This window comes from Marmota flaviventris, chromosome 15 (genome assembly GCF_047511675.1).
Source record: "Marmota flaviventris isolate mMarFla1 chromosome 15, mMarFla1.hap1, whole genome shotgun sequence".
Classification (NCBI taxonomy): Eukaryota; Metazoa; Chordata; class Mammalia; order Rodentia; family Sciuridae; genus Marmota; species Marmota flaviventris.
The window spans coordinates 15,931,021-15,951,471 of NC_092512.1; the positions used below are offsets into that span (position 1 = coordinate 15,931,021).

The window sequence follows — 20,451 nt, forward strand, 5'->3', positions numbered from 1 at the left end:
GTCATCAGTCGCATTTTACTGATGAGGAGATGGAGACGCAGACATGCTACTAGTAATGTCATGCCACTAGAAATGACAGAGCAGAGATTTGAGCTTGGGCAGTCAGGCTGTGTCCAAGTTCTCACCCCTCTTATGGCCTTTGCCCACGCAGTGTCTAGTTCTGTTTAGGTGAATGTCTGGACATAGCCTATCTACAGAGGCAGATGTGGACTAGTGATTGCCTGGGGTGAGGGGTGGAAAAGGAAATTGACTCTACAAATAACGTATTAAGAGGTGTCTTTTGTGGGTGCAGATGTTCTAAAATTGGGTTGTGGTGATAGTCGAGCAACTCTAAATTTACTAAAAGTCATTGAATCGTACACTTAAAAAGGGAGAATTTCATAGTATGCAAATTATGCCTTAGTAAAGCTGCCTGGAAAAGCAAACAAGATCTGCTGATCTGCTCTGGGAAGCTATTCTTATTGCCTGGTGTGCTGTTCCCATAGCATGTGATACGATAGAAAATAGCATCTTGTTGAAACTCCACTGTTAGTTCAGTGCAGACAGGACTCTGTGCCTTGCCGGTACTCCATGAAGCAGGGAACATTTAAAAAAGGAGTTACTTGATGACCCCCATTCATAAAAGTTTTGGGTGGACAAGGATAGTTTGAGAACAGAGCAGGTCAGGAGGTGTTTTCTAGATTAAAGAGCCACCTGGATGACAGATAAGGGAGGAATGGTGTGACATTCCTGGGCCTCTGTCTGAGCAGAGATTATTGTTCTGAGCTTTAGCAGTAAGACTGGAGGTTCCATGGCTCCCCTGTAGGGAGAACTGGGGAGGGGTGCATGTTTTCCCTTCCATCCCTGCAGCTTTGAGTCAGGGCCGGTGGCTGGGATTTGCAGTGACTCAAGTGGGCCTCCAGGTGCACGCTGGCCTCCAGAATATGGCGCCTCCTCCAGTTGTCCAGTCCTTTCCGATTTCTCTGCTTAAGAACTTGTAATTACATTCTGCTGATGCAACCTCCTTGGCTCGGAATTCAAGGTCTTCAGCTGAGGCCCTCGTCAGCCTCACCTCACTGAGCTCTGTCTACTCCCCCACCCGTCTCCACCAAGGCCACCATTTATTCCATCCTGTGGGAGCTCTCCTCCTGCATACAACATTGAAACACATTTCCCCCAACTTTTTCCTGTCTGGTCTCCTTTAATTTTCTGACCAGGAAGATGGTTCTGGTTCTCTTTTGTCAAGGAGGATGCTAGGGCTGAAAGCCTTGAACTCGTTAGCCATCTTGAATATGGCAAGCAAAACTTAATCTTACCCCATGGATACAAGGTATATCTTATAATTCTTAATGACATGTAAGCCTCTTTGTTATTTTGTCAAGCTGCTAGTCTATGGCTGAGTTCAACTTTCTGTGTTAGAGGAGAAAGACTGCAGAAGCAGCCTAGAGGCCTTGACGTGTTCAAGCTGGATCACTCCTTGTCGTTGGTGATTCCCTATTTACTCTGTGCCCTTAGAGAGGACCAAGAAGTTGTATGACAGTGTCAGAAAGTACAATATGACTGCCATTTAAAAGCTCTTAATTCCTCAAAATTGGCCATCATCCTAACTTTTCTGGGAGCCCCAGTGACTATAATATACAGGTCTCCCCCACAGTTGACTCTTGAGATTTGTATGATTGGCAATGAGTTGAATGAGAATAAATCAAAGCATGTGTCAAGTATTAGTTGCAAAACAGAATGAGGTATTTATAAATTCTAGGAGGCTTGATAAAGCTAACTTTTGGAGAGTTTGCATTTGATATCAACTCTTGAAAAAGTATGTTTCAGAGTAGGTGTTTTTGTTGTTGTTGTTATTGTTGTTTTGGTTTTCTGTGTGTGCATGTGCATATAATTATTATTGAGAATTAAAGTATAGAGTTTTCTTGCTCTACTAGAAATTATCAGGCCTCATTTTGAAGTTTGGCTCTGAGGGACAACTCCCAGCACCTTCCATAAATCTTCTGTTTCATAGCCACGGTTGCTATGTTTTAAGGCCATTTCTCTCCTTTATCTTCCTTACTTTCTAGTCTTACTTTAGCAACTTTGCTTCCTTAGGAATGCTCAGTAGAGATTAGATTCATGCAAGAAATTCTTGAAGGTTAATACTGATCTCTAAGTTCAGTCATGAGGTCCTCGCTTGTGAGCTCTGGGCTTACTTGGAGCCTGTGGTACTGGCCCGTCCTTTTCACTACTCTTCCTCATGTGACAACTTAGGCCACAGTGCTGGGATCCAGTAGACCACACAGTACCCAAGAGGATGTTCAGAATCCAAAAAAGATTCTAGGACAAAAAAATGAGAACAGTAAATTCTCCTCATTCTCAGCTTTTTGGAATTCGGAAGGCACAGTTGAAATTGCATCCTAAGGTCGAGGAAGCAAGACCTTGGTTTCATTTTAATTGGAATGCAGGGAGGAAAGTCGCACTGCCAGGGTCTTGGCTCATAGTAGTTTGAGCCGGGCCTGTGAGTCACGATGCTGGAACACGAGTCCCAGCTCCGGTGTAAACTAGTGATCTTCAAATTCCCTTTAGATCTGTGGCCTCGATTTCCTTTCTCTACGGTGAATTGTTGAACTCCATGGTTTCTTTCCAAGATTGAGTCCTTTGCCCAAATCACGTGTGTGTGGATCATTTGCCTAAAGTTGATTTCCCCTGCATCAGTTATATTTCTGATGATGTTTTTTTATTTCAGGTAGAAACACCTATCTTTTCCTCCTTTGTACAACTTTGCCTGGTAGTAATTCATAGGGGAAATGGAACGAGAAGAACCACTTGGATTGATTGATGAGCGCTGAAGGAGCTGGACACTGTAGTGTGTAGGGAACGGTCAGGCTGAGTGGCCACGGGCGTCCATGCCCAGGGACTTGTTCCTCCTGGGAGGTTCCATTCTTTCTGTAGCAGCGATTGCAGCCTTTGAGCTGCAGTGAATTAGCCATGCTGAGCCCTCGCTCACGCTTTTGTTATCTGTTTGCATTTCAGGACAACCGTAGTAGCAGCAGCTGCCTTCTTGGACGCCTTTCAGAAAGTGGCTGACATGGCCACCAGCACACGAGGTAAGCAGATGGGAGGCTGCTGCCGAGCTCCCCGGATTCTGCACGTGGGCCCTTCCCTGGTGGCTCCATGAGAAGACACAGCTTAAGTGTTCACAGCTTAGCTGACTCATAGTTTTCTTTTAAAAAAAATTCTGTGGGGTTACACATATTAGAAGTTGTACTAGTTCCCCAGATAATCAAGCACATGCGAAGAAGAATGAAAAATAAAGAAAAGGAAGCCCTGTTCCTACGCGGGGGGGCTGACGTGTGTTTTGGTCACTGTGTGCTGAGCTGGCTGTGGAGTCTGCAGCTACAACCATTGATGACTTTGCTTTTCCCTGCTGATGGCTTGTGCTAGGGTTCTTCATGATCCCTGTGGAGTGGGGAGCGTGGAGGTGATCAGTAGCCCCTTTTCTGCGTTCCCACCAAACAAGGAACCCTTGTACAATAAGTGCAGTATGCTGTGTGTGATCACCAGTGCGTGTGTCTCCTACATTTGACTGTGGGCCCTTTGAACTATCAACAGTGATAGTTTACATCGGAGACCCTCCCCACCCCCCAAAATAAAGCCCAGAACAGAGTTGATGTTTAAAGTATGTCAGTTAAATCAGTGGACACAGGGAAGTATTTTGAAACAGACGTAATGGTTCCAATGAATACAAAGAGTCTGATCATGCGTGGAAGGTATAGGAAATGCCCTCTGCCCCATACCTCCATCTTCAGGGCTCAGCACTGCCAGCAACGTGTGACTCCCTGCTCTCGGCTCGGCTCCTGCCTTCTCCTTCTAGCACAGTGACTCTTCTTTCTGCCTCTTGCTTGCCTCGTCTTTCCTTTGTACTAACAGTACGTGCCTGTTCTCATCACTTGCACGGTGACATTGGGGAGTTTGGGAATTGCTCCCAGTCACTTGAGAGTTTAATTTCTCTGAAGCTCCCCCTGTGAGTTGCTCCAGTGGTTCTCAGTAGATGCCCATCTACCACGGGTACTTAATTAAATATTCCAATAAGTTTGCAGCACAGACACTGCTCGTGCATTAAGAAACTCCCCCTCCTTTTATCACAGGACCACAAAAATCAATACCTTACTCTCCGTGTCCTGGAAGAGCTTGCAATTGAGTGGGGAAAGTGAGACGTGTAAATAAAGAACGTCAGTGTGGAAGGAATCCGTGTGGTGTGGCGTGGTAGTGGTGGGAGAGGGGAGCACAAGGGGAGTATTCAGAAGGGGTAATTAACCTGGCTCTGGGAATTGGGGAGGTTTGCCCAGGGGAGGTGACAGTTCTCATTTCCAGGATGCCAAGAGAGTTTCTGAAGGTCCCCTCAGACAATGTGACGGAGACATCAGAGCTGTGGTGTCTTCATCTGGTCTGTTAGCTTGGTGTGGATCTTAACCAGTCTCATTTTAAAAGCCCATTTGAAAAATGATTACCTAGCTTATGTGTGTCTGTTGTAGAACTCCAATAAACGTAACTGGGAGAGATTTCACATGCAGGCTACTGTTGACCGCCGTGGGCGTGGCTGAGTCTGCCCTGTTGTTCTTCTAGCTCAGCAGGATTTGCAGCTGGGTTTGTCAGCTGCATCCATATCTTTCTAGAAGAGCCCCCAGAATGTCCTTTTTTTTTTTTAAATGCTGCGCTACTATTTTGAAGAGCTTAGATACCTGGTATTGCATTTTTGAGGCTGAGATGCATGATGCTTTCATAGATTGCTGTTGAATTATTATAGATCCTGCAGAAGGACTAGAGAGACATCCCCTGATTATCCATAATTTCCTGTGGTAAGAACCTGAGTTTTTGAAGAAGCTGCTCCCAGGGTGGTTCTTGGTGGGAAGCTGGAGGGCCTGGAAATTCTCATGCCTCCCAGGGAGGAAAAACAGAGCAATTATTTGTGGGAAAAGAAAACCAGAATAGACTCTGGTGGTGATAGGGGTAGAGGAGGAGTTTAGAGGTGATATATTTGATCAAAGACAAATCATGTCACAGTGAACAGACCCCAGCGTTGACATAATTTTAAACTTTCGTTTGATTTCAGGTTGTTTTTCACAATGCCAGAACACTGTGTTTAAAATCCATATACACTAATACTTTCCGTCAGCCTGGGAGTGTGGGAACTCTCGTAGGAACTGAAGAATGCATGGTTCAAGAAAGAAGGGCTGTTTTATAGAGATGATAAGAGAAATTCAAATGCACTTCTTGTATGTCAACAAGTGTCAGATGTGATTTGAAGTCAATTTTTAGTTAAAAGTGAAAAAATATAGAACACATTCTTTACTGTAAAGGCTTCAAATAACAAAGTATAGGCAGTAAAATCTATCCTCATCCCTCCCAGGGTTGGGTTTGGTGTCCTTCACAGACTTTTTTTGCATATCTGAACAAACACATCTGGGAGAAAAATAACAAAGTGCAGAATAATGTGTGGAATGATATATGCAGTAAGAGACATCTGCATGATCTCTTTCAGAAGTTAGCCCTTGGGAAACATCGTTCCAGGGCTTTTATTTCATACTACGTTGTAATTATCTGTCCCTGCCAGTACCTGTAGGTCTACCTTGTGCTTTGTGGTGGACAGGTGGAATTTCAGTGTCTGGATGCAGCACACTTCAATTATTGTTCTGCTGATGGACATTTAGTTTACCTCCAGGTATTTGCCGTCACAGCTGTGCCAGTGTGAATGTCAGTGTGTACGGCTCAGTGTGATTATTTTTAATAGTGCCTGCATCACCAAGGAAATGATGAATCTGTAGAAAATGCTGCAAACTATTTTGGTCAGATGCAAGTTTGGGCTTAAGGACAGAACAGGTGGTAACTCTGAGTTGGCAGTATGGTGTGTCCTCTGCTCAAAGAGTATCCTTAGTTCAGACTTTTTTTTTTTTTTCAACTTTTTTTTTTTTCGAAGTTGTAGATGGACAGAATGCCCTTATTTTGTTTATTTTTATGGGGGGCTAAGGATCAAACCCACTGCCTCACACATGCTAGGCAAGCCCTCTGCCACTGAGCCACAGCCCCAGCCCCAGTCCATGGTTTTGCGTACAGTCTATCAGTATATTTGTTTGAGTCCCTCTTGTCAGAAATGAGTCAATAATTGACTCAGTGGCATAGCAGAACTTCTTTCTTTCTGTCACTTAGGGCCTGCTGATCAGCCTCTGCCTCTGGTGACCACCATTCTACTCTCAATCCTGTGACCTCCATGTTTTTATATTCCATATATGAATGAGATCTCATGGTGATCATCTTTCTGTGCTTGGTTTATTGCAGTTAACATAATGACCTCCAGTTCCATCCATGCAAATGATGGGGTTTTGTTTTTTTAATGGCCTAATAGTATTCTACTGTGAATATGTACCACAGTTTCTTTATCCATTTATCCATTGATGGGCATTTAGGTTTAATTGTGGTTCTGGGATGATGCATATTTAGTTTGTTTCCGTTTTTGACTATTGTGAATTGTGCTGCAGCAAACATGGGTGTGCAGATCTTCAATACTGGCTTCAGTAATTTAATTCCCACCAACAGGGTGTAAGGAAGTGCCCCCTTTTCTCTATCCTTGCCAACACTTGTTGTCTTTTGTCTTTCTAATAATAGTCCTTTATTTAAAATTTTTTTTTTAGTTGTAGATGGACACAATACGTATTCTTTATTTTTATGTGGTGCTGAGGATCGAACCCGGTGCCTCCCACGTGCAAGGTGAGCACTCTACCACTGAGCTACAGCCCCAGCCCCACACTAGTCCTTCTTACTGGAGCAAGGTGACATTGTGGTTTTGATTTGCATTTCCTGGATGAGGAGTGATGTTGAGCATTTTTTTTCATATACCTGTTGGCCATTTGCATGTTTTTGCAGTTATTCTTAAGGTGTGTCTTTTTGGACAGGTGTCCAGAATTTCAAGCTTTCAGGTTTCCAAAATAATAGTGTTTTGTATTGTTTCCCAAAGGAAAATTCTTTGAATGGTTTTTGTCAAAGGTTTAGCGATTTTTTTGCACTAGTTATTAGTAAAATTTACTTAGGAAAAACTTTTAAAATGAGTCAAAGGGCAGAATCAGATCTAGGCATTATATACCTATTGTTAAACAGAATGTAGAAATAGGTAAGAACTGTATTTTGTCCATTGTTTTTTTTTTTTTTAATTTGTTTTTTGCTTTTTTGATACTGGGCATTGAACCCAGGGGTGCTTACCCACTGAGCCACATCCCCAGCCCTTTAAAAGGAAGGTCCCCCTTTTCTCTGTCAATTCTCAATTATTGTTCTGCTGATGGACATTTAGTTTACCTCCAGGCATTTGCCATCACAGCTGTGCCAGGGTGAATGTCAGTGTGTACTGCTTAGTGTGATTATTTTTAATAGTGCGTGCATCACCAAGGAAATGATGAATATGTAGAAAATGCTGCAAACTATTTTGGTCAGATGCAAGTTTGAGCAATTTTTTCTTGTTGTTGAGTCAGGGTCTCACTAAGTTGCTTAGGGCCTCACTAAGCTGCTGAGGCTGACTTTGAACTGACGATCCTCCTACCTTAGCCTCCCAAGCCAGTGCTGGCATTATAGATGTGCCCATCTGTTCATTGTTTTTAAATGAAAAATATAAGCTGGCTATTATCATATATATATATTGTGATTAATAATTAAGCTATAATGGAATTAGAGTTGGTTAGCACTGGACATAGTTCCCTATTTTGTTGGAAGACCACTTTAGAATGAATATATAATTTGTGTTAAATATGAAAGTACATCTTTTTTTCTGGATTATTGGTTACAAAAAAATTAGTTTTTAGTTATTCATAATGTATAGAATCCCAGAATTTGTGGATCAGGGTCTCTGTTACATGGCCTGTCTTAGGAGTGGAGAAATATTTGGACTGACTGGTGTCCATTTACCTGGGTTATTTTAAAAAATAAGGAAAAAATAAAAGAGAAATTGAGGAGATTAGAAAGGCCTCTTATGTGTCTGGTCCTTGGCAGAGATGACCTGTGTGGGGAATTCAGTGGTTGCACCTGTGGCCTGGCCTCCAGGGACCTGTTTCGTGGGAGCCAGGCACGTGGCAGATTGCCTGTTAGTCAGCACTGGCCCTTCATGGCCACTGTGTCACTTGGCTTGTGTCAGCAAGGGACTTTCACCAGTGTGGTGTGACTTTCATTTCTGATGCCCCAGTGAGCCTCTGGAATTGCTTCATGGCTTTGAAAAACCATCTTGGGAATGTGCAGATGGTGACACACCAGAACCCCGGAGGGAATTGAAGGGGCTGGGAGGAGGGACGTGGACCCCGGGCAGTCCAGAACATCACTGTTTTAAAACATAAGCATGGAGTTAATTCTGAAAATCACGAACGATAACCCTTCTTGAGTATTGCCTTGGACTAGGCTTTATTCGGAGTGGTTTATAAATCCAGATGCCTTATCAGCCCTGGTTCCTGATTTTAAATGTAGCTTTGGGCCCGTGAGACACGTTAAATATGGATGAAGCCGGACAGTATGATTTTCCTGTTCCCCATTGTCCTGGGACCTTCCTTCCTTTCCCTGGGAGGAAGCACTGTTCACCAGAGGAAGGTGGAAGGAGGGGTTGGGAAAGGAGTACAGAGTAGGGATGGGTGTTTGGGTGGTTTGGTCTCTCCCACCTGGGTGGGCGCGTGAGGAGGGTGGTGAGTGGAGCTGGAGCTGTGAGACCTCGTTGGGGGCCCGACTGTTAGATGTGCGCTTACTTGGTGAGCCTGGGTCACCCAGGCTGGCAAAGGAGACCGTTGTGCCTTATGTTGGGTAAAGCAGACATGGTCCTTAAAGCGCCCTGTGTCTTCAGTGTACGTTGGGTGTTTTTAGCATGGATTTTGTGAAATGCCACGTTCTGCAGATCTGACAGTGTACATCATCACTCACGAAGTTGTCTTTCAAGTACACATTTTCAGGGCCCTGCCTCACACCTGGGGAGTCAGAATAATTGGATGGGACCGGAACCTCTGATGTTTAAAAGCTTCCCAGGAGGTCTTCTCCTGGGGGGTTTGTTTTGCTGTCAGGTAAGGCCTCTTGCCATCTTGCCATAGCTCACCTGTCCAATGACATCTCTGCCGGTTGCCGGCAGTTCCACCCACAAACAGCTGGCTCTGCTCCTGACCCTTAAAACCTTTGATCCCTTCTGCTTGCATGAGTGCATTCCAGACCCTGGATGCCCTTTCCGGCCACTCTGTGCCCCTGGATATGTTTGAGGATCTGCTGTTCCGAGAGCAGTTTGAGAGCCACAGCACGTGGAAAGCTGTCTTCCCCACAGGAAGTACCCAGGGTCCTTCCTCGGGGCCTTTGTGGCCCACAAAGGGTTTTGCCTTCCTCTGCATCTTCCTTCCGGTCAGTGAATGCTACAGAGCAGATGCCTGTGTCCCCCTCCTTTCTAAAGAATCCACATTCTCAAATGCTTAGTGTCTGGCATTTAGCAGGGGGCAAATGTTGCCTGTTAAATGAATGGCCACATGCATGCAGTAGCTTCCACACTTGGGGCCCTGGGTGGGTCCTGGTGAGGAAGCCTGCCCCCTGTGGGAGCAGGAGGCTGCTGGGATGGTCTTGGCCAGATTCTACTTGGGAGTTCAGAATTGGAACCCTGGTCAACTCTCCTGAGGTCTCCAGTGGGACGTGTGACCCTATATGTCCCCATGGCTGAAGGAGGGCCCTGCTCCTCTGGGAGAAGCTCATGGGAAGGAGCAGGTGGGTGAAAGGCAGCCATCTGCACGTGGCCAGGTGGGGAGTGGGAGGGAATGTTCCCTTCCAGGGCACAAGGTGCCAGGAAGAGGTTTTGAAGCTCCAGCTAAACTGGTCTTGTTTATCCCCAAGTTTTATTTTAACCAGATTGTTTAACTGGACTTCACTGGTCTGTAACTCCTGGATTGATTGATTCCTGTGTTTGAGTTCAGGTGATCAGAGCCTTAGGATTTCTGCCTACGAAGCTTTTCACACTCAAACTGAAAAGAAATTTTTTTTTATTAAAAAAAATAATTAAGGTGCCTATGTGTAGGATTAGGAATGAATATTCTTTGACTATTACCTTAAAGCAATGTGATCAGATTCTTTCATTTGGTTAAAAGGTATAATCTGCGCTCTGCCAACCTTGACTGTAGATCATGTGTTCCTTTAGCCTGGCCTGCTTCCTCGTTATTTTTAGTTATTGTCCTTAGGATTCTCACAGGAAGGAATCTAAGAGTGTTTGAGAAACAAGTTCAGTTGTCATTTTTCTTGAAGAGCCAAGCTTTCTGGTTCAAAAGACTTAAGGGTAGTATATTAATTTTTCTGATACTCTTGACTCTGCTTAGGGCTTTATAACATAACACGAGAAATATGAGCAAGAGGAACCTAGCAGAAATCATCTCTTGAAGCCCAGAGAAGGAGCAGTTTTATGAGAAAGTGGCTGGGGGGTCATTTGACCTAGCGCCTGCATGTCGCTGTCATGAGGACTCTTGAGCTCCAATTTCCTAGAACCTGGCGCATCACAGGTGCCCAAGAAACTATTGCTGATCTGTTAAATTTGTTAAAATGAAGCACATTATGGTTTGCTTGTAGAGGAATGGGCCAGCAACTGAATTTTCTTTTTAAATTTTTTTTTTGGGTTGTTGATAAACGTTTATTTCATTTACTTATATGTGGTGCTGAGAATCGAACCCAGTGCCTCACACATGCCAGGCAAGTGTGCTACCACTGAGCCCCAGCCCTAGCCCCACCAAGCACCTGAATTTTCTGATATTTTAAAATCTGGATCTAGGCATGCTGGATTGAAAATGACCCAGGAAACTCTCTTAAGTTTCAGGTTTGGGGTTTTGAACTTGAACTCTTCATGTGCATTAAGCTGAGGAAGCCTTCAACACACTTTGCCCTGCTCATAGTTATGCTTTGAGAAGTCTCGTTGCTATATTGTAGGTAGGTGTGGGAAGTCAGAACAAAGTTGAAAAACCTAAGAAATAGGAAAATTGGCTGAGCAAAGACAAAACACTTCCCTTTTCTCCTGTCCTTCTTGTTTAGCTTTGAACTGTAGGTAGTATGCCAGGACTTCACAGCCCTGTGTGCGCCTATGTGTTAGTTGACACAAGGCCGCCTCTTAGTCTGGGCCAGGCCTGTTCTGTACATAGAATTTTATTTGATAATAGAAGTATTCTACATGTGTGCTGCCCAGGATGTAGCCACAGGTCACATGTGGCTGTTGAGCACTTGAAATGTGGCTAATGTGTCTGAAGAACTGAATTAAAAAAAAATCTTTTTTTAGTTGTATATGGACTCAATGCCTTTATTTATTTTATGTGGTGCTAGGATCCAACCCAGTACCTCACACTTTCTAGGCAAGTGCTCTACCACTGAGCTACAACTCCAGCCCAGAACTGAATTTTTTTAAAATGATTTTTTAGTTGCAGATAGACACAATATCTTTATTTTATTTATTTATTTTTATGTGTGCAGAGGATCGAACCCAGTGCCTAACATGTGCTAGACAAGCACTCTACCACTGAGCCACAACCTCAGCCCTGAAAAACTGAATTTTTAATTTAAAAAAATTTCCGCTGACTTCACCTAGCCACATGGAGTAGTGGTTCTTGTGTTACGGGGTCTAAGGAATATAACTGTTCTTATAGGAAGGCTTGTTCTGCCTTCATGTAAACATGATGTTTTATGAGTCATCTGACTTATGCTGTTCTATATTAGAAAGCTTCGTTGAGGGCTTCCTGTGCACCTGTGGCTCTGGGAATGTGAAGATCAGTTAAGTCGAGGCCTGGAGTGAGTGGGTGATGGAGGCTCTGGCCTCCATTACCGAGAGGAGAGGTACCTGTGAATGTAATCACAGTTCCAAACAATGAATGCTCCTCCCCTTCTTTTAACGTTAGGTCCACTTAATGCATCCTTTGTGGACAATATATTCTTTCTAAGGGGGTGAAAATTGGTTCCTGTGGAGGGTTGAACATCTGTGATCAGGAAATTTGAAAACCAGAAACACTACAAACTAAAACTTTTTGAGTGTCAGCATGATGGCCCAGTGCTAGATTCCATATCACGAAACTTTGTCTCCTGCACAAAGTGACTAAAAGATTGTGTAAAATCACATTCAGGTTATGTGCCTTAAGGCCTTTATGAACCATAAATGAGTTTTGTGCTTGGGCTCCATTCCCATCCCCAAGATATCTCATTATCAATATACAGATATTCTACCCCTCCTCCCCCAAATGGAAATCCAGAACAGTTTTGGTCCCAAGCATTTCAGATGAAGGACCCTCAACCTGCTGCATATGCTGCTGGTGTGCATATGGTACTTTCGTGTACACACACGCGTCTCTGGCATTGAAACGTTATGCGTGGGTAGAATCAGGGAGAGAAAGTATTCAAAAGGCTGATTAGGGGAGTGATAATTGGGGAGAAGCTTGAGAACACTGTTCTCTGGCGAAGGCTGGCTTCTAAGCCAGGTCAGCCTCTGACCTGCTGCTCCCTTCTCAGAACATTTCAGGAATTTTCCTAAAGCTGAGGAGGTTGATTGCTGTTAGCTACCTTTTCTGAAATAAGGATATTTGTGGGGTGGATTCGTGTTATTGGGCTCTGGGGATTTGCCCCCACAGCCACCCCTTTCAATAGTAGCTGGGTTGGGAGGCGGTCAAGACTGGCCTGCCTCCTCCTTGATAGGTGTTCACCATCTATAAATACAGTCTAACTCATATGAGGAACGACCTTAGTGCTGAATCAGGTACAAATAGCTCTTTATTGATTGGACTTTATAGCTGTAATCCTTTTAATTTGATTTTTAAAAATTGTTAGATGAAAGCAGTACCGCTTCAGACTTGGGTGTAGCAGATTCTTGCCTAAAATGACAAAGAAAACCAGATCCCCTCCTCCAGGATGACTAGTTTCCATGCACAACTGGTCTTTGTTACACTTACAACTTTGCTGAAGGCTATTGTGGTACCAAACCTTGGGGCTGACTTACTGGAACCTCATTAACTACTGTAGGCACCTCAATCCATCCTAACTTTTTGTGTGACGTGTAGGTATGTGTATGTTTTTAAATGAATCCCTGTTCTAGCTTTTATTTTTTTTTGGGGGGGGGGTACTAAGGATTGAGCTCAGGGGCATTTGACCACTGAGCCACATTACCAGCCCTTTTTCGTATTTTATTTCAAGACAGGGTCTCACTGAGTTGCTTAGCACCTCACCATTGCTGAGGCTGGCTTTGAACTCACAATCCTCCTTCCTCAGCCTCTTGAGCTCTTGGGATTACAGGAGTGTGCCACCGTGTCCGGCCTAGCCTCCATCTTATATGAAGTATGAATGAAAAATCCTGCAGAAACTATTGATATGTAATGTAGTATGATATAACATACAGCTGAATAAACATGGCCATTATTATGTTAATACAGCTTCAAGAAAATTCCTGGGCCCCTAAGCCCTTCTGTATGGAAATTTTAGCGCTGTCTTTGGCTTAGGGGTGACATGCCATTTTAAATGGGCTTTTGAATGTGCATTCTGCTTTTCAGTTCTGTTATTTTGATTACTCTTCTGCTCTGATGTGTGTTGAGCCATTTTAACTCAGTAGCACAATAGATCAAGTCATCCATGTTCTGCTTAGGACAAAACAACGTTTTAAGAACAGCCCACATATGTAAAGTTTGTCTTATTGTTGGCCATGTTTGGAACTTCTCATTTTTGTCATGTGCTTCTAGGAAATTCAGACTTGGTATGGAATGTGGGACAGGAGAGTGGCACATGTATTTTAACATTCTTACAAATCACACTATAGATAAGGACTAGCAGTAACAAAGGAATTCCGTGTGTTTATGGATATTTTACTTAATAGATTAAAAAAAAGTAAATCTTGAGCTGGAGGTGTAGCTCAGTGGTAGAGCACTTGTCTAGCATGTGCAAGGCCTGTGTTCAATCCCTAGCACTGCAAAAACAAAAACAAACAAACAAAAAAACACCCCAAATCTCCATTTCCTTGTCCCCCCACTTTTTTTCCCCTTTTTTGGTACTGGGGATTGAATTAGGAGCACTTGACCCCTGAGCCACATCCCTTGCCCTTTTTTGTATTTTATTTAGAGACAGGGTCTCACTGAGTTGCTTAGCGCCTTGCTTTTACTGAGGCTGGCTTTGAACTTGATCCTCCTGTCTCAACCTCCCGAGCCATTGGGATTACAGGTGTGTGCTGCTCCCCCTTTGCCACCTTTTTTTTGACCGAGGGAGTTAGGAGGCAGTGGATTGTGCATTTGGTTATTTAGATGGGTAAGCACATGTCTTCTGGGAGATTGGGAATCATAACTAAGCATTTGTGGTGATAAGGTGAGACCCCTCTTCCTCATCCCGGTGATCTTTCCTGGATACAAAATTGATGCCTGACAAAGCCCCTGGTGTGGCTGTACAGGTGGTGCAGATCACTGATCCTTGGTTGGGCACCCGCAGTTGCCAGAGATGGCTGTTTCTTGTGGTTAATCAGAGCCCCTGCCTGTGTGGCCTGTCCTGAAACGACACTTGAAAGGGGGGTCATCTGCCTTAGCCAGAAAGGAGCTAACCCAGATCTCCCTATTAGAAAAGCACAGCCAGAATCCTGAAATCCTGCAGCAGGGTGGCATGGGGTGTCAGAACGCCACACCCCTGGCACGTGGCCGCCCTTGGGGGGCTGCCCTGCTGCCAACCCAGAGAAGCATTTGCTCTTGGTCTGTTCCTGGTGTCTCCCTCTGTTGCTTGAATGTGTGTTCCCAGGCGATGTGTGAGCTATGATGTGTGCCTCTCGGTCTGACCTTGGCAGCCATAATCAATACTGGATAGTGACAGGGAGGTGGGGTAGCAGTGGCAGTGGTGGGGGAAGGTCCTAGCTGAGAGAGGAAGCGTGTCCTAATGGGTGACCGAGTACAGCTGGTTGTTTGTGTCACTAGGCAGTTTACATAATGAAGCCGTTAACTCAGCAGTTCAACCTTCCAGCACACAGGGCTGGCTGACCCTCCTTGGTTGTCCCCATTCTGCCTCCCAATTTCCACCTGAGTCCTTTACTTTGTTTTCTCCGTAGGTTACCAATGCCCCACCCCATCCCACTGCCTCACACACCCATTAAAGCCATTTTTGATAAAATGTCAATTAACATTCATGAAAGAATGCTATGATTTTAGTTCATGCAGGTGAAGCAAGTAATTTTTTATTTTTATTTTTTGGTAATACTTTCTTGTGAAAAATCATTTACCATAAGCCATGAACTTGGTTTCGGTTGCCCTGCCCATCTCCGATAAAAATAACTTTCTGGAATGTAAATGTGAGCCTGAAGACACTTGAAGATGTCAGACCAGCATTTTTCCAGATGGTGCTCTTCTGCCTTCTCTGCTTCTCTGAAGTCCCAGCCCAGAGCACATGTACAAATGTGAAAGCTCCTTAGCATTGAAATTTTCACTTTACCTGCGCACCTGTCCTGTGCTGTCAGAGAATTGTTACGGGGAAATTCCTCAGGGAACAGATCAACAATATTCAGAAAGTCTTCCATCATCAAGAATCTGGCATTGAATTCTCATGCTTTTTTTAGAAATTTAGTTGTTGTATACTACTTTTAGATAGCTTACAGTGAGAATTACCTGTTTTCTCTCTCTCTCTTAAATAATGCTTCGGTCTTTCATTTTTTAAGAAAGTACAGGTGTTTTGCTTTCCTGCTACCTTGTACAATCTTTTCATTTTTATAGGGGAAACTGAGTCTCAGAGAGGGAAGTCACTTGCCCTGGGCCACTAGCTCTTGAGGGGAGAAGGGGACTCCAGTGGGCTTCTGTCTCAGGGTTTCCCTTACCTGCCCCACTAGTCACCTTGCCTTCTTGGCTTCATGATGACGGTGTTCAGGTAGGGAATGATAACGGCTACGAAAAAAATCATGTCTGCTTTGTGCTCTCAGTCGATCATTATCTGCAAACATTCTCATTTGCTTGTTGTTTGTATGGGCTCTTTGGTCATCTGTTTTTTCCAAAGCAGTTTTCTACTTTCTGTCTGGTCTTTCCTTTGTCAATGGAAGATATTTTCATTTTCTTTTAGCACTTTGGGGTGGGGATTGCTATTTTTGCTTGTGTTTTAATCATTTGTTATATTTGACATAAGCTTATGAACTGTAAGAATAACATAGGCTTCTGTTCATTTACATTGCCTGAGTAGATGACAACACACACACACACACACACACACCCCACACACAGTTTCATTCCCAAATGTTTACAATTGCCATGAAACTCCTTTCTAGTAAAAGATAATGCTGTGGAAATCTGCAGCGTTTCCTGCTGTGTGCCAGGGCCCAGGGACCCCGGTTACCATGGAAACTCATATCCAGCCCCATTTGAGCACATTTTACAGTTCAATACAGTGCTGCTTCTTCCTGCCTTTAAAATAGGGGAAGGAGCAGAAGCTGATTGATTACAAAGAAGATGAAAAAATACTGATTCTGTGAAGGCAGAAAGAGACTTAACATGCACCCTTTTAATATGATTGGCAGAAGTGGGGCAGTGCACAGTTTCCCAAAGATGGCCAGAGGTGTCTGATAAAATACAAAAGAATTGTTGAGTCGGTTGTGGACATCCCCTCCCTGTGCTGCTGACTTAGAGCTTCTCTTTGAGAATGGTGGGTACGTGAGGCTGGCCCAGGCACCGACTCGACTTGGGTCCCACTGGTTTGTCAGAAGGGCTTGGTGCCAGACAAAAGACCTTCAGCTCTCTGCATGTGCCAGCCAGCCTCTCCTTCCTGAGCTCCCTCTTCCAGAACTGCCTGGAGAACCAAATCCCAGAGCCTGGGATCACTTGCCCTGCTTCTCCCCGAGAGCTGCCATTTCTGCTCGTGATTGCTGGAGTCAAGGCGGATGCTGATGGTGAGAGTGGTACTCCATTTGGATAATACATCTCACACCCAAGTGCAGGGTGCCCTGTTCCTGCCAGAGCTGGAGGAAATGATGAGCTGAATACTCCCTGACCTCCCAGTGGTGGTGATCCTGCTGGCCACTGGCTACAGGTGGACTTACAGTGACAGGAAGCCCCAAGTTCTCACTGCAGATGTCAGGTTTCTGTTTAATGAGATCAGGCTAGGAAAATGTTTAGATGGGGCCTGTTGCTTTGGCCTTTGTTTTCCAAATGAATTTGTTTAGGGCTGTGCCTCAGAGCCTTTGCAGCCACAGGTGGTTGGGGCTCAGCTTGAACATTTATTTACTGTGGGCCCTTTGCCTGGGAGTCTCTGGGCCAGCCAGTCAGCTGCTTTATCTCAGTCCAGAAAGACCAAGGAACCTGTTTGCAAAGGAGAAAACTGGCTTGGTGACTTGAGGTGACTTGGTTAAAACATCTTACAACCATGCAGCCCCAGGCAGAGCCTGGAGTGCATACAGGTCCTCTTGAGTCTTGCACCTCAGCTGTCAGCTGGATCCATCTGGGAACTTAACCAGGGTTTCTCAACCTCACCACTGTGGCCTTGGGCCAGATCACCTCTTGTGGGGGGCTGTCCTGTGCCTTGTTAGGTGTTGAATAGCGTCCTGGATTCAGCCTTCTCACAGTCATCGAGGTCATTGCCCAATGTCCCCCCGGGGGCACGCCCGCCTCTGGTTGAGAACTGCCAAACTAGACCTCTCAGGTGTTTTTATTAGGTAATGGACTGGAAGTGAGGCTGTGTTTTTTTTTTTTGAGGTGAGTGTGGAGAGCTTCCTTCACTTAAACGAGGTCTTAAATTATTCATAGCTAAGTTATGATTTTAGAAATCCAAAAGTTGAGGCATTGTCTTGAGAAACCACCGCCCTGCCATGTTTTGTATCAAACTCCACAAGGAATCCACATTTCACTAAAAACAACCTTTTTTTTTTTTAAATTTAATCAGACTGTCACTTTTTAGTGTGTAAATATGTACCACTCTCATGCCCAGAACATTAAGATAAAGGAGATCTGAGCGGGTGTGATGGGGTGTGACAGACCACTTGGGGCTCAGAGCCACTTGGCTGGGCCTGGCCTGGAGGCTGCTCCGGCCCACTCTGCCCTCACTGGGTGGCCTTGGGTCGGTCAGTACAGTCAACACAGCCCAGCTTCTTGTTTAGGAGATGACAGTCCAGTCGGCCATGATAGGGTGGTTGAAGTGAGAGCTTCATGAGCTGTATATCCCCAACAGCTGCGCCTTGACTGGTGGGTTCTGTTCAGGTCAGACCACAGCGCCTCAGGTCACCTACAGACTCCCGCACTCAGTCCCCATCCCCCATGCCCCTGCTTGGCCGGCTCCTCCACCTGACAGTCTCCTACTTCTGCCATTGATCTGGGTCCAGTTCTCTTGTACCAAAGATGTATTTTGACATTTTTTAAGTTCCCTTGACTTATTTTGTGGCTTATTTTATTATTATTTGTTTAAGATCGTTACAGTTTATTTTTTCACTCATAATTGTTAATATTTACATATCCTAACAGTGTGTGATCGTATTTATTATTAGCTTGTAGATTAGATTTGGGGCATTATAAAGGTGACTTGAAAGCATCTTGGATTTGGTCATCTCCCGGGCGTGTTGAATGTCTCCCCTTCCCCACTCACAGAGCTCCCCTCTCTCCCCGCTGCAAACTCTGCCCCTCTAAGTCGGCCTGGGGCCCTCCATCCTCCAGGAACCTGCCTCTCCAAGGGGCTTCTCCAGCCTCTCTGCTCTGCCCGTCTGCTCTCTCACCAGCCCAGGAGCTGCTTCAAGACTCTGTATCGAGCACGTCTTCATGCCTGGCACGGTTTCTCTTTCTTCTTCTTCTTTTTTTAAAATATAATGTAAAATTCAGCATGACATAAAATGAGCCCCTTTACAGTGAACAGTCTGGTGGCGTTTGTACATTCGTGGTATTGTGTGACACCACCCTGTGAGCATTTTCATCATCCCTGATGCAAACCCGTGCACAAGGTGACGAGAAGGTTCTGGAGATGGGTGGTGGTGACGGTAACACAACAGTGTGAAGGTGTTTGGCACCACTGAATTGTACACTGAAAAGTGGTGAAAACGGGAGGTTTTACAGTAGGGCTTTTTTACCACAAAGAACAAACCTCCCCCAAAACCCACACCCCTGAAGCAATTATTCTGGGTCTCGCCCTTTCTCAGTTCCTGGTCTGTGTTTTGTTCAGTGTTGTACCCTCGTTCCCTAACATACTAGTTGCTAGATAGAACTTTGTTGAGTGAATGTAATGAGTTTTTGCTTTAAATACTGATTGGTTTTTGATGTAATGGCAAAAGTTATCTTTAAGGAAATTTCTTTGAAATGTTTCTTTTTAAAAATAACATTATTCAAAGTTAAAAAAAAGTACCTATATATTTTTAATTGTAGATGGACATAATACCCTTATTTTATTTATTTGCTTGTTTTTATGTGGTGCTGAGGGTTGAGCCCAGTGCCTCACACATGCTAGGCAAGCGCTGTGCCTCTGAGCTACAGCCCCAGCCCTTTGAAATGTTTCTTTAGTGTTTGTTTAAGGGTTTTCTGCTTCTCTACTGATAGCTCCATAGAAATACGTGCAAAACCAAAGCTAAGTCTGTAGTTCATCTGTTCACCTCTTCGTTATATTTAATTGATATTTTGGGACGATAATGGTGGAACTGGTCTGTACCTGGTGCCATCTTTCTGGTCATTTGGGAACCAAGAGTTATCAAATCTTTCAGATACATGCAGTGACAGTCCAATACATGCACTTTCTTAACATATTGAAGTTTTGATGACTCTTTCTTTTGTGGGAAAGAAAGATCTCTCCATCCTTTTATAGATTAATGTTTCTAATGCAGATTCTTCTTGCAACATGGCCACCTTCATGCGAATCCTTCTCTTTGTCCTTCCAACTCTCAAGATCTTGTTCTTCTCTGTTGCTCTATAATTTATAAAATTGTATTGCAGTTGGCTTGGGTAGAATTTACTTAAGCATAGTTGAGCCTTTTGCTTTTCCTTCTGGCAGAGACAAAAGCGTCATTAATTATGAATATGAATTCCTTTTGAAAAATGACAAGATTGAACATTTCCTCATGCCAGTAACCCAGCTGTCTCATTCTGAAGCTCAACAAAGACATTTTGGGGATGGTTTTTAATGGCCGTGGTATCAGACACTAAAAAATAAGATGCTGAAGAGAATGCAAAGTCATTTGCATTTTGTTCGGAGAAAAAAAATAATGAAAGATTTTTGCTCCTCTCTGACTGTTTCTACCCTTGAGATGCATTTGAGGGCCCTGAGTTTTGCCTCCATGCAGATCAGATGATCATGCTTTGCTCTTGTCACATGCATGGTTCTGTTTGTTCAGAAGATCGGCTTTGGAGAACCCCGAGGCCTGGGTCACCTTTCACTCTGAGGCAGTGAGGCTCACTCTTGGGTTGGTGATGGGGTTGGGAGTGATGTCAGTAGCCATGGTGCGCTAAGCCCTACCTGAGGGTGGTCACTGGCTCTTTAGTGTGTCACAGGAGTGCATGCACCAGCTCCAGTAAC

General features: G+C 44.3%; 1 protein-coding gene across 3 annotated transcripts in view; it reads left to right on the forward strand.

The window, feature by feature from the left end:
• The window catches only part of Mtss1 (MTSS I-BAR domain containing 1), a 154,265-nt gene that overhangs the window by 23,178 nt on the left and 110,636 nt on the right, over nucleotides 1-20,451 (forward strand). For all 3 annotated transcript variants that reach the window (XM_071602136.1, XM_027949953.2, XM_027949937.3), the window contains exon 3: nucleotides 2,995-3,068. In XM_071602136.1, the coding sequence (XP_071458237.1) occupies nucleotides 2,995-3,068 (74 nt within the window). The remainder of the gene's footprint in view (nucleotides 1-2,994; nucleotides 3,069-20,451) is intronic.